General features: G+C 44.8%; 1 protein-coding gene across 6 annotated transcripts in view; it reads left to right on the forward strand.

Annotated features, from left to right (window-relative positions):
• The window catches only part of PRTFDC1 (phosphoribosyl transferase domain containing 1), a 50,467-nt gene extending 44,900 nt beyond the window's left edge, over positions 1 to 5,567 (forward strand). The window contains exons 9-10 of one of the 6 annotated variants that reach the window (XR_003709052.2): positions 4,626 to 4,784; positions 5,234 to 5,567. Coding sequence is in view for 3 of the 6 variants with exons in the window: in XM_028749800.2 (XP_028605633.2) it covers positions 5,234 to 5,296 (63 nt within the window). In the remaining 3 variants the exon portion in view is untranslated. Of the gene's footprint in view, positions 1 to 105; positions 3,254 to 4,625; positions 4,785 to 5,191 lie in introns of those variants that run through there. The other 5 variants (XR_003709053.2, XR_003709051.2, XM_028749802.2 and 2 more) reach the window with 5 other exon arrangements.
• The last annotated feature ends 6,358 nt before the right edge of the window (positions 5,568 to 11,925 follow it).

Consider the following 11,925-nt stretch of genomic DNA (forward strand, 5'->3'; position numbering starts at 1 on the left):
TCACTCGACACAGCACACTGGAGCAACCAGAGTGCAGAATGTGGCTCCTCCATAAACGCTGTTGGTTGACTTTGTGGGTTGTGATGTTAAAACTTTTCGTTTCAGCACATATGTGTTATCAATAACCATGGCAAAGCCAAATACAGAGTCTAAGGAATAACCGGCTGGCCTGAACTGGAAAACTGACAGTCCCCTTGAAGCATCTCCTGAAGACATCCGTCCCATTCAGCCTGGACTAAAAAGTGGCCCCTTCTTTCTAAGGGGGGGGGGGAGCCTTTGCCACCCTCATCTCCTTTGTAGCAGAACTTGGACAAGGCAAAGACCGAGAAGTCATGATCTTTTTATATATACATATAATTTAGTGTTATAAGCTAGCAACTAATTAGTTAATTCATTATAATTAGTTAGGACTATAATTAGTTACTATGAGATAGTAAGTGAGATGGCATTTATTTGTTGGCTTGCTTGTCCCTTACCTTGCTCCAATCTTCTTTGTGAACATAGTGAGGGCAGCTGCGCTAGTCACAAAGCCATTCTGCAAGGATCCGTAGCTTTGTGCCTCTCAGTTGTGCATCTTGTTGCTTCCAGATCTCTCCAGTAACCTATCTGTGCCTTCTTCTGAGCCCTTCTTTTAAAGCTTTCTTGAAGAAGCTTAGTGTACCTCAGAGATGGGGAACTGCAGGCCCTGGGACCAAGCATAGCCCCAGACACCTTTGTCGGCTCCTTGGGACTTTCTGCAAGCCACACCCTCTTTCCGCAGTTCACCCCCCTCACTAGCTCTTAGAATCATAGAATTATAGAGTTGGAAGGTACCCCGAGGGTCATCTAGTCCAACCCCATACAACACAGGAATCTCAACACGCCGTCTCCCATCCAGTTTGGAGCCATGCCTGACCCTGCTTAGCTTTGCAAATGTATTAGCACTTCTTTGCACCCAAATGTTTTCGCCTGCCTGGAATGTGCCCTTGAACTCTGATAATGCTTCATGTTTGCCTGGATGGAAAACAAGGGGGGAGTGTGAGTGTGCATAAAGAACTAGTCTGCTCTACAGAAGTAAAATGCACGTTTGTTGCTCCGTTCAGTTCGGCTTCTGGCTCCACCCATCACAAGCATGTGGACCTTGAAAGGTTCCCCCAAAAGGGAATAAGGCCCCTAGTAGGCTGAAAAATGTTCCCCATTATCCTCACAAGAACCTTGTGAAGTAGCTAAGGCTCAGGGAGAATGTACTGGCCTCAGACTCACCCAGCAAACTTAGAGGCTGAGTGGGGATTTGAACCCTGGTCTCCTAGGTCTTAGGACAACACTCTAACCACTATGCCACACTGGCTTTCAGGAGGCTTACAGTGGCATGCAAAAGTGCAGACTATATAATAATCGTGCTCTAAATTAATCCGTCTGTTCATCATGGCCACACGCAGTTGCCCTGGGCAAACCTATAAAAGGTAGCTTGGCTCATTTACTGTATCTTGAGTTTTGTTGTCAGTAAGGTTCTGTTTTGCGGTATAACAAGATTCTTGAATCATACATCAAAAACATCAAAAACAGTGGTACCTCGGGTTAAGTACTTACCGTAATTCGTTCCAGAGGTCCATTCTTAACCTGAAACTGTTCTTAACCTGAAGCACCACTTTAGCTAATGGGGCCTCCTGCTGCTGCCGCGCCGCTAGAGCACAATTTCTGTTCTCATCCTGAAGCAAAGTTCTTAACCCGAGGTAATACTTCTGGGTTAGCGGAGTCTGTAACCTGAAGCATATGTAACCTGAAGCATATGTAACCCGAGGTACCACTGTATACATTATGTTAATGGTGTGCTGGTTCCCCCAGGGGTACACATTGATTGATCCCTTATCAGTTGACATCCCAAAAGCTGATGCTGCCCGTGGAGCAGGAACTAGTGTAAATGGTTCTCCTCTACTCCCATTAATCCTCACAGTGACCCTGTGAGGTAGACTAGGCTGAACAATATAGACTGCCCCTAAGTCACCCAGTGACTAGGACTAGGGTGATATCTGGTTTTCAACATCATGATATATCGCCAGCGAAACATCGCAATATACCGGTATGTCACAATGTCCGAAATAAGGATTGAGTTGTGTAGAGTCACTCATATGTGATTCATTGTTCTAGGGCTACAGTCCTAAGCACAACTTGCTAGGGAGTAAATTTCATTGCGCATGGAAGGACTTATTTTTTTGAGTAAGCATGCTTTAAGCCATTTGTGTTTCCTAGGAATATGTTCCCTAGGAAGGTAACTGGTTTTAATTCATATCTAGTCCCACACTGCAGAGGCATGTGAGCATGTGAATCTATAAAGTCCCCAGTGGGTCGGTTTCAATAAATGTATTTATGGGTGTGTTTCTGATGAGCCTTTGTTACCCATTCATCCAAAATCATATGGAGCTCCAGTATAATAACATTGAATCTTAATGAATCTTTGCGAGACACTTTTGATTTGACCTTTCAAGGGGAGATGATGGTGTGTCATGAATGCATGGATGTACTCAACTGTGTTTAATACACTGAATTTTAATTGGAACCAAACAATAGCAGCCAAGCTTGGGTTCCCAAACGGCATCCTTTGTGTACAACATAGGAAAGTCATAGATGAGACAAAAAAACCAAGACCCTCTATGAGTGCACATTTCCATAACCGAAACTAATCATGTACAAAGAGTTGCTTAGATGGCGTATATTCTTTCTCAAATGTTTTTCTCTCTCTTAATGATCCTGTTTTTTTCACAAGCAATTAATCTATCTATGAATATAGAATATAGAATATTCTGAAGATAGGAAACATTTCATGTATCAAAACTCAAATCCATATTAAAAGCATCTTCAGCTTTCCGGGCTTTTGAGGTTTCCCGTTTCCTTTGCAAAATCATCTGCAAAATATATTTTTCTCATTTACCTGTTGCACTCATTGGAAGAAGGCCATTATGTGCTATATACAAACTGCTCTCAATAACTTCCTAAAGGAAGCCAGTGCAAAAATATAAAAATCGAATGCAAGCAGCTTTGTTCAGAACAGCATGGGGCCTATTGTTGTTAGACTGCAGTTTCCTTTACACTAATAAACAGTAAGGGCGCTTTGCTATATTAGAGATTCGCCTCTTCTTCAGCACAGATTTGCACACCCCATAGAAGCCTTTACAATGTACACAAGTGTTTTGGGGAAAACCAATGTAAACATTTCCTGTGTACCTCTGCTGTGGCCTGTACATTTTTCCTAGCTGAATAAAATAAACTGAAGTAACTACGGGATTTCCACCATTGTGTAATTAATTGCTCTCAGTGCCCCATGTTTATGCATATACAGATGGGGGGCGGGGCGGGAGGTTGAGGATAGATTTTTCTGCACGTTTCCTTTGTGAGAGAAAACAATTTCCACTCAGCTATCTGTCTAAGACAGGCATCCCCAAACTCGGCCCTCCAGCTGTTTTGGGACTACAACTCCCATCATCCCCACCTAACAGGACCAGTGGTCAGGGATGATGTGAATTGTAGTCCCAAAACAACTGGAGGGCCGAGTTTGGGGATGCCTGGTCTAAGAGAGCAATCCTAAACTCTCTGGAAGGGTGGCATTGGGTTCATTGGATCCTACAGGTCTCCCTCACATAGGAGGAGCATGTAAGTTCATGCCAATGGTCCAGCAAGTCCAGCTTCCTGCTCTCACAGATACCCAGATGCCTATGGGAAACCTGCAAGCAGGACATGAGCATAAGAGCCTTCTCCCCTCTTGGGCTTCCTGCAACTGGTATTCAAGAAGCATTCCTGCCTCCAACTGTGGAGGCAGAGGATAACCATCATAGCTAGTAAGCATGGATAGCCACCTCCTCCATGAATGAGCAGAGGGAGATCTCAGTGCAAAGGAGGAATGTCAGGAATGCCCTGGTGTGGTGGCAGCAAGCTCCACTGCTGTTCTGTAGGTAGAAACACTGCCCATGATGGAACCTGAAGTGGTGTGTTCCAAGGGCACGTTGGGGAAGGCGATGACTCACAGAAATCTACGCATCCTTGTTCCCCAGACCAACTGCAAGAGCTACACCAGCCCTGGAGCTGACATAGTCCCCCCCCCCGTTGCAGTTAGTGGGAGGGACATACAGTGGTACCACAGGTTAAGTACTTAATTTGTTCTGGAGGTCTGTTCTTAACCTGAAGCACCACTTTAGCTAACGGGGCCTCCTGCTGCTGCTGCACCGCCATCATGCAATTTCTCTTCTCATCCTGAAGCAAAGTTCTTAACCTGAGGTAATATTTCTGGGTTAGCGGAGTCTGTAACCTGAAGCGCATGTAACCTGAAGCGTATGTAACCTGAGGTACCACTGTACTGTATTTTTGAAAACCTGACTGCGGCAGGAAAAAGGAAGAAATGCTACTCGCCTCACAGGGTGGCAGTTTCTCCACCATGCAGAAATTCTCAGGCTTTAAAAATAATTCAAATTTATTTTAACACAAAATAAAAAAAACATTTGCATTATTGGTTCTTAAAAGCCTGAGAAAAGTAATGTTTTTGCTTGACAGCTAAATGAAAGCAATGAGGGTACCAGACAAGCCTCCTTAGGGAGGACATTTCAAAAGCAAGGCGCTAACGCTGAAAAGTTTCTCTTGTTATCACCCAACCCCAGGCATCCTGAGAAAGACCACAGGGTGGTGATCTCAGTGGACTAGCCAAATTGATGCAGGAGAAGGTGACCTAAGAGGTATTTAGGTTCTAAACCATGTGGGGTTTTAGGAGTGATGACCCAGCTCTGACACAGACTCTGGGCCAAGCAACTGGATTAATGGTACAGATAATACTGATTCAGGAATCTATCTTTGCTTTGTTTGTATATATATTTTTATTTTCATCTTGCATTTTAGTCTGATGCACTGCATACAATTATTTTAATGGTTGTTTTAGAAAATATGGGAAAAAATAAATAAAGTGAAGTGGGGGAGATCACAACTGTTTATACATTTTATTCCTAGTCCCCGTGATCTCTTTGAGTCACTTGTATCCAGTGACCTACCAAATGCTGTCACCATCAGAGCCAAGTGATCTTTTTCAATCATGGTTGCATCTCTTGACTCATGAACTAGTCGGAGGGTGTTTATTCTTCCAATCAATTTAACAACATCTGGCAGATTATATAAGGCGAGAGGATGTTCTTTATAAACCGTCATGGACAACATGTTTCTCTGTTTTTTGCAGCCATCCAATTTTCTCTGATTTCCCTCTTTTGCTCTCTAATAGCTGACATCCTTCCACACCCTGCCCCCAAAGATAAAAGCAGGATTGTTGCATCTACGAAAGTGACATCAGCATTTTGGAGTGCTCCCTTTCGACAATTAATTCAACTCATTCATCCTTCAGTTGGCTGGATCCCAAAGCTATCTGGGAGAAAATGACTGAGGATGACAAAACAAACACTATCCAAAACAGCTATATCTATAACTCGTTTAAGGGCTATATTTTTAATGGGAAGCTTCAATCTACAAAGCAGTCCAGATCTATTGTTGTATGTTGTGTCCCAAGTATCCTTTCCCCATGATTCTGCCTTGCAATTCTGATAAAAAAAATACTTTGATTGGTGTCTTTCATAAATGATGATAACATGCTCCTCAACATATAGGGCTTGCATGCAAATCATGCACATGATGGAATCTTCTGGGGTGAAGGGTGCTCTAAAAAGAGTAATAGTCAATAAATAAATAACTGCAAACACAATAGGATACATGCAGCTTTCGCAATAAGAACATATAGGCACCGCAAGTCTTGCATAAATACACACGGGTGACTCTTGTCCACAATGCTGAGAGATGCGCAACACAGCGTGTGCATGCATGTTGCCAACCCAGACAGCATGTATGATGAAAACATGCATGGCAAAAGCAATTAAGTTGTGCTCCTCTCCATGCCATCAACGCTGCCTAACATCGGCATTTGGCCAGCACAGCCTGCTGTCAGTGCCACTGTTATCACTACATTGGCACGGTGTAAAGTTTCTGTTCCTGTGCCTTTTGCCTGCATCCCCATCGCAGCCAGGAATCCAACCTCAGGATTGCTCTGCTAGTGAACCTTATTCATGGGTCTGCCGCAGCTCAGAAGGCAGAGTAGGGAACTGCATGATGGCAGGTGCCCCACAGAAGGAAGAACATGAATGAGAAACTTGGCAAATGGAAGCACTTCCCTTTGGCTATGCTGTTTCCTTTCCTGATTCCGCCTCCTCCTCCTCGGCTGTTGCATCCTAGTGCGGGGGTGTTTGCAGCCGAAGGAAAGTACCGCCAATTGGAGTCTTGGAAGGAGCCTCCCCACCCCAACGCACAAATGCTCCTGTACTAGTTCCCACTGTGCGAATAACAGGGCAGAAGAGCACATACGGCATGTGTGAAGAAGATCAAACTCTGAATTCAAGCCACTGCTGTTATTAGAGCACTGCAAGGTACTCTGGGGAAATTGCATCGTTTTCCTTTGGTGTGCAAACGGTAGCATGCAATTTATTAATTATTATTATTACCATCGTTATTATCAACAAGAGCATTAATAGCAGTAGCAGAAATTACTATAGCCAGCATTAATAATAGTAGCAATAATAATAATAATAATAATAATAATAATAATAATGATTTAAAATGGAATTAGACCAATCCATGGAGATGACTACCAATGGCTGCGAGTCATGATGGCTGTATGTTGCATCCAGTGTCAGAGCAAGGATGCCTCTGAATGCCGGTTGTGGGGCTCATGAATGGGAGAGTGCTGTTGCACTCCTATCCTGCCTGTGAGCTTCTGATAGGCATCTAGTTGGCATCTGTCAGAGCAGGATGCTTGATAGGCCTTTGCTCTGATTCATCGGGGCTTCCTAGGTTCTTCTCTTCCCCCAAGGGCTCTAGCATAAAAGCAACCTCAGTGACCTTGGACCCGTCAGTATCTAACTATCTAACCCAGAGTTGTTAAAAGAATAAAGAAGGGGCAATCATTTAGGAGGAGGAGATTGGTCTAAGAGGAGGATGCCTTGGAGTCTGATGAGCGGACAACCCTTACTGGTAACGGCAGCATAGGAGGGGGATAAACTGGAGCAGGGCTGGTGGCTGTTAGTCCTTCCCTGCCAAGTTATCTTCCCTGACATCTGCACCACACACTTAAAAGCACACAACTTCCCCCAAAGAATCCAGTGAACATAGGAAGCTGCCTTTATATTGAGTCAGGTGATTGGTTCATCCAGCACAGTACTCTCTGCACCAGGCTTTCCCAACCTGTAGGTCCCCAGATGTTGTTGAACTACAACTCCCATCACCCCTAGCTAGCAAGGCCAGAGCTCAGGGATGATGGGAGTTGTAGTCCAACAACATCTGGGGACCCACAGGTTGAGAACCGCTGGTCTACACTGATAGGCCAAGGATGTCCAGGATTCCAGACGGGGTTCTCTCCCTGCCCTCCTTGGAGATGCCAGGATTGAAAATTGGAACCTTCTATTTGTGGGATTGAGTGTAAGTATGTTTGAACACTTTTAAGGATTGTATGAAATGTATGTTTGTATGCTTGTATATGTGTATTAATGATGAACTATTTTAACAATAAAAACTTATTAAAAATTAAAAAAGAAAAGAAAAAGAAAATTGGAACCTTCTGCACGCCAAGCCGATGCTTTGCCACTGAGCTACAGCCTTTCCCTGAACTCTGTGGGAACTGTAGTTTGTTAAGGGTGCTGGTTTGGTCCATGGGGTCACGAAGAGTCGGACACAACTAAACAACAACAAGTTTTAGCTTTGTGAGCGGGGGGGGGGGGGACATTCCCAGGAAGTCACCATGTGCTTTAAATGTGCATTGGGTGTGCTTTTGAATGTGTGGTGTGGATCCACCCTTACACAGTTATCAGCTCTCTTACCTACTTTACAGACTGACAGAAGCAGAGAAAGCAGATGGAAATTTAATTTTCATTATTTTAAAAGAGGCTTCTGGTTTGTGTCCAGCTTGATCAGAGTGGAAAGGCTTGCTGGCATGCTGAGCGCAAAGCAAGGAACTCTTTGTACCCACCAGCGTGCCCAAACGCTTTGTTCCCAAAGCTGAGACAACAGATCTGCTATGAAATAGAGCCTTCGGTTGGAAAGCCTTCCCTGGCTATTGGACACGCAGATGAGCAACGCTACCAGCATCAAGCACATGTCTTGATCCAGTAGCCCAGTGCGTTCTTGACACGAGAGGGAATGGCTGCTTGACCTAACTTGGGCTTGACTTGGGACATCCAAGCACAGAATATTAGCCCAATCCTAATATAGCAGACACCTGGCTCCACATCCAAAAAGGAGACGAGCCAAAGTCTCAAATTGGTGGGTGTTTACTTCTATTTGTGTAAACGGAACCAGAAGTAAGAACGTGTTTCCTGCACAGAAAGGGAGAAGGAAGTCTGGGTACATTCGTGGAGCTGCCGCCGCAAAATAGCCCAAGCTGTCTCTCTCCAGAGACAAAACAAAAAAAATTCCTTCCAGTAGCACCTTAAAGACCAACTAAGTTAGTTCTTGGTATGAGCTTTCGTGTGCATGCACACTTCTTCAGATACCTGAGAGATCCAGAGAGATGCAGAAATATTCAATGAGTTCACTCTCTGGCACTGCCTAGACTCCCGTGGCGGCTCTCCAACCTTGTCCTGAGGCAAGGTGAAGTCACTCTTTCTGGCAGGGAGTTTTATGACCAGAAAACTCCGGGCAAAGTTTGTCCCAAAGATGTTGCCTTGTGACCATAGCTCAGTGTTACGCAGGATGTCCCAGGTTCAATACCTGATATCTCCAGGTAAGGCCAGGTAGGGCCTGCCTGAAACCCTGGAAAGCTGCTGCCGGTCGGTGAAAACTATACTGAGATATCTGGGACAATGGTCTACTCAGAATAAGGCAGCTGCCTATGGACCTCTCCCCAGGGGTGGGTGTAGGTGTGCGTGCAGGAGCCAGGCCCTGTGACCAATAGGACTTTGCAGGACTGGGGCCTTCCTAAGTTTGTTCTGAAGAGGCAAGGCATGGCTTCACAGGTGAGACCAATTGGTAACTCATAGCACCTGGCGGCAAGAGCTGGGAAGGGATATAAGGTCAGCATTTCCCATCAGCTCTTTGCCACAGCAAAACGCTTCCTGCCTTGCTATGTTTGGTTTCTTGCTTCCTGATCCTTGAACCTCGGCTTCTTGACTCCTTGCTTCTTGATCCTTGGACCCCTGACTACGTGACTCCTTGCTTCTTGATCCTCGGACCCCTGGCTTCTTGACTCCCAGCTCTCTGACCCTCGGACTCCTGGCTTCCTGACTCCTGGACCCCAGTTCCTGCTCCCACCCCGCCATCTTGCCCCTGGTCCTGACGTACCCTGCCAGGACTTCAATCGCCCGTGAACCGGACCATGACAGTGGGGGTGGCAGCAGTGTCAGAGAGAAGGGTTTCCTAGCAAATGCATTCTTTCCAGATAGGAGAACAAGCAGACCTAGGAGAAATATAGTGTGGGATGATCACAGACGCACTTTCAACTCCAGGGCCACTACTGCAAGGATTCTGTTTCTTTGTTGATTTAAAGCTGCAAGAGCATATGCTAATCTATCACTAAAAAGGCACTGATTGCAAATATGTCTCCAAAACAGTGTTGGTCTGGAGCAGCTTTTTCTTGGTGACAATTGCCATATTGGGCAAATGAAAGCCGCTCTGGAAAAGGAGCCACTCTAGGATCCTTGCGCAGTGCCATCTGCAAGGTACTCTCTCTAAACCTTGCAAGCTGTTACCAGAGAAATTGGCAGCCAACGAGGCCGGCATGCCACATGAGTAGGCAAGAGGGTAAAGGCAGCTGAATTAAGGCCTCTCTTTGAGCACAAACAACAAAATTAGTCTGCTTGGTATTTATACGCTATCTTTCATCCAAATTGATTTCATGGTGGTTTACAACAAGATCAAAGAACAAGCACAAAGTAAAAATGGAACACGCTAGGGGTCCCGCTTACCAAACACAATGTGTTCCCTGGAAATTGTTCATCAGGCAAGTGTTCACATAAAGAGTCTAGGATTTTCATTGATTTCTATGGGGACATTTTCAATCCGGGATTTTTCTGATTTATCACCCCACTTTTCCAATGGTTTCTTCCTGAAACAGTGACAGCCAATTAGCCAAGGAGAGACAAAGGAAAAACCTGATTTGTCTGATGTCTCCTGCTCCGTGATTTGTCCAATCTCTCCTGCTCTCTGATTCTTCTGATCTTGCTTCCTCCCTCCTTGCCTGGTTTCTGCCCCCAAATGGCTGCCACCAACCGGCGAAGCACAAACAAACAAGAATTAAAGAGGTGAGTGAAATGCAGGCTGTTCAGATATCTGTAGAATGTATAGTGAGGTTTGGGCATAATTCTTTGTTTGGATAAGTGAATTTTCACATAACAAGCAGGTAGATATCAGGACCTGCATGTACTCGCCAATTATGAACCCCTATATTCTGATGTAGCTTCACAGCACCACCTGAAGTGTCTGGGATTTCACACCTCCTATAGTGAACTCTAAATACATAAGGCAGCTCCTTCCACAGTAACATGATGACTCTATAATCAACTTTTGAGAAATGCAGGGACTCTTGGGTCTTCATGCAACTATCCCACACTTTGTGTCATGATCACATAATAAACATTTTCCCTTCTGCAGGTAGAAATTAACTATTTTATTAATGTAGCATTCCAGGTTAGATTGGAAAAACCCATGCCCATGCAAAATATCGAGGAAGCACTGATAATGCACCTGGTCCAAGGCACAGCCTAGGCTGTGAATCCATTCTTCCCCCACTTCAGGAAGGAGGGGGGAAAGTGGCCACAGCTGCCCATAATCTACCATCTAAGAGTCCACCAGGTTGATAGAAAACCTGCTAATGCAGGGAAGGGCAACCTGATATTGTTGGTCTCCAACTCCCATCATCCTGACCAGTGGTCACTGGTTCCTCATCCCTGGTCTAATCCTTTTTCAAGAAATGTGGTACATATGGCAAATTTGAGGTTGGAATGAGTATATACAGTACTGTGAGTTCCCTTTAACATACACTGCTTTCTCTGATTTTCAGTAAAGAGATAGGACGTTAAAAAGTTATCCCAGAAAACGCACCCTCCCCCTTTCATATTATATGGGTGCTCCACATGTGAAAATCGTGGAAAGTGTAAATTGGGAACTGCTGGGATACTTCTATCTAGAAGGGAAAATAAACCAAATGTGGATTGAAGAAATGAAAGAGTTTCACAATAGTGAAAGGATGGTCTTTAAACCCAGAGATTGGCTGGGGGATTATGAAGGCATCTGGGGGCAATTTATAGAAGATTATGTACATGACACATAGTGGCACAGTGACAGGGGAATGGAAGGCGAGGGAAATAACCCATGGTGCTTTCACAATCCCTGGCTGAGCCCCTTCTGTCCTCTGTGCTCTCACATGCTTCAGATCCATTCTACTACCATCCCTTCCCGAATAGAATCAACCTTGGCATTTGCACCTCTGATCAGTCTACAGCTGATGACCAGCAAAGAACGTCTGTTACGGAGCCTGGGAGGATAATTAAAGCTCTGCCTCAGATGCTAAGATTCTGACCTGTTCAAATTCACACAAACAAGCCATCGCTTTCTGTCGGCAAGGGCCAAGTGCATGTGAAACCTGACAGGGCTCTGCCGCATCTTTTATCTTGATTGATATTTATAAACTGATTAAAACTCATGTGGAAGATTTCTTCACCCAAGGCCCCATCTGCACACTTTAATATGTTTAAATCAGCATCACACCACTTGAAACAGTCATGGCTTCCCTGCAAAGAATACTGGGAACTGTAGTCTGTTCAGGATCCTGCGTGTTGTGAGGGGTCCCCCTCACAGAGGTACAATTTCCAGAGTGCTGCAACAATTAATACCTATTTCTAGGGAACTCTGGGAATTGTGGTTCTGAGAGGGGGGGTTGGG

This window comes from Podarcis muralis, chromosome 12, assembly GCF_964188315.1.
Source record: "Podarcis muralis chromosome 12, rPodMur119.hap1.1, whole genome shotgun sequence".
Classification (NCBI taxonomy): Eukaryota; Metazoa; Chordata; class Lepidosauria; order Squamata; family Lacertidae; genus Podarcis; species Podarcis muralis.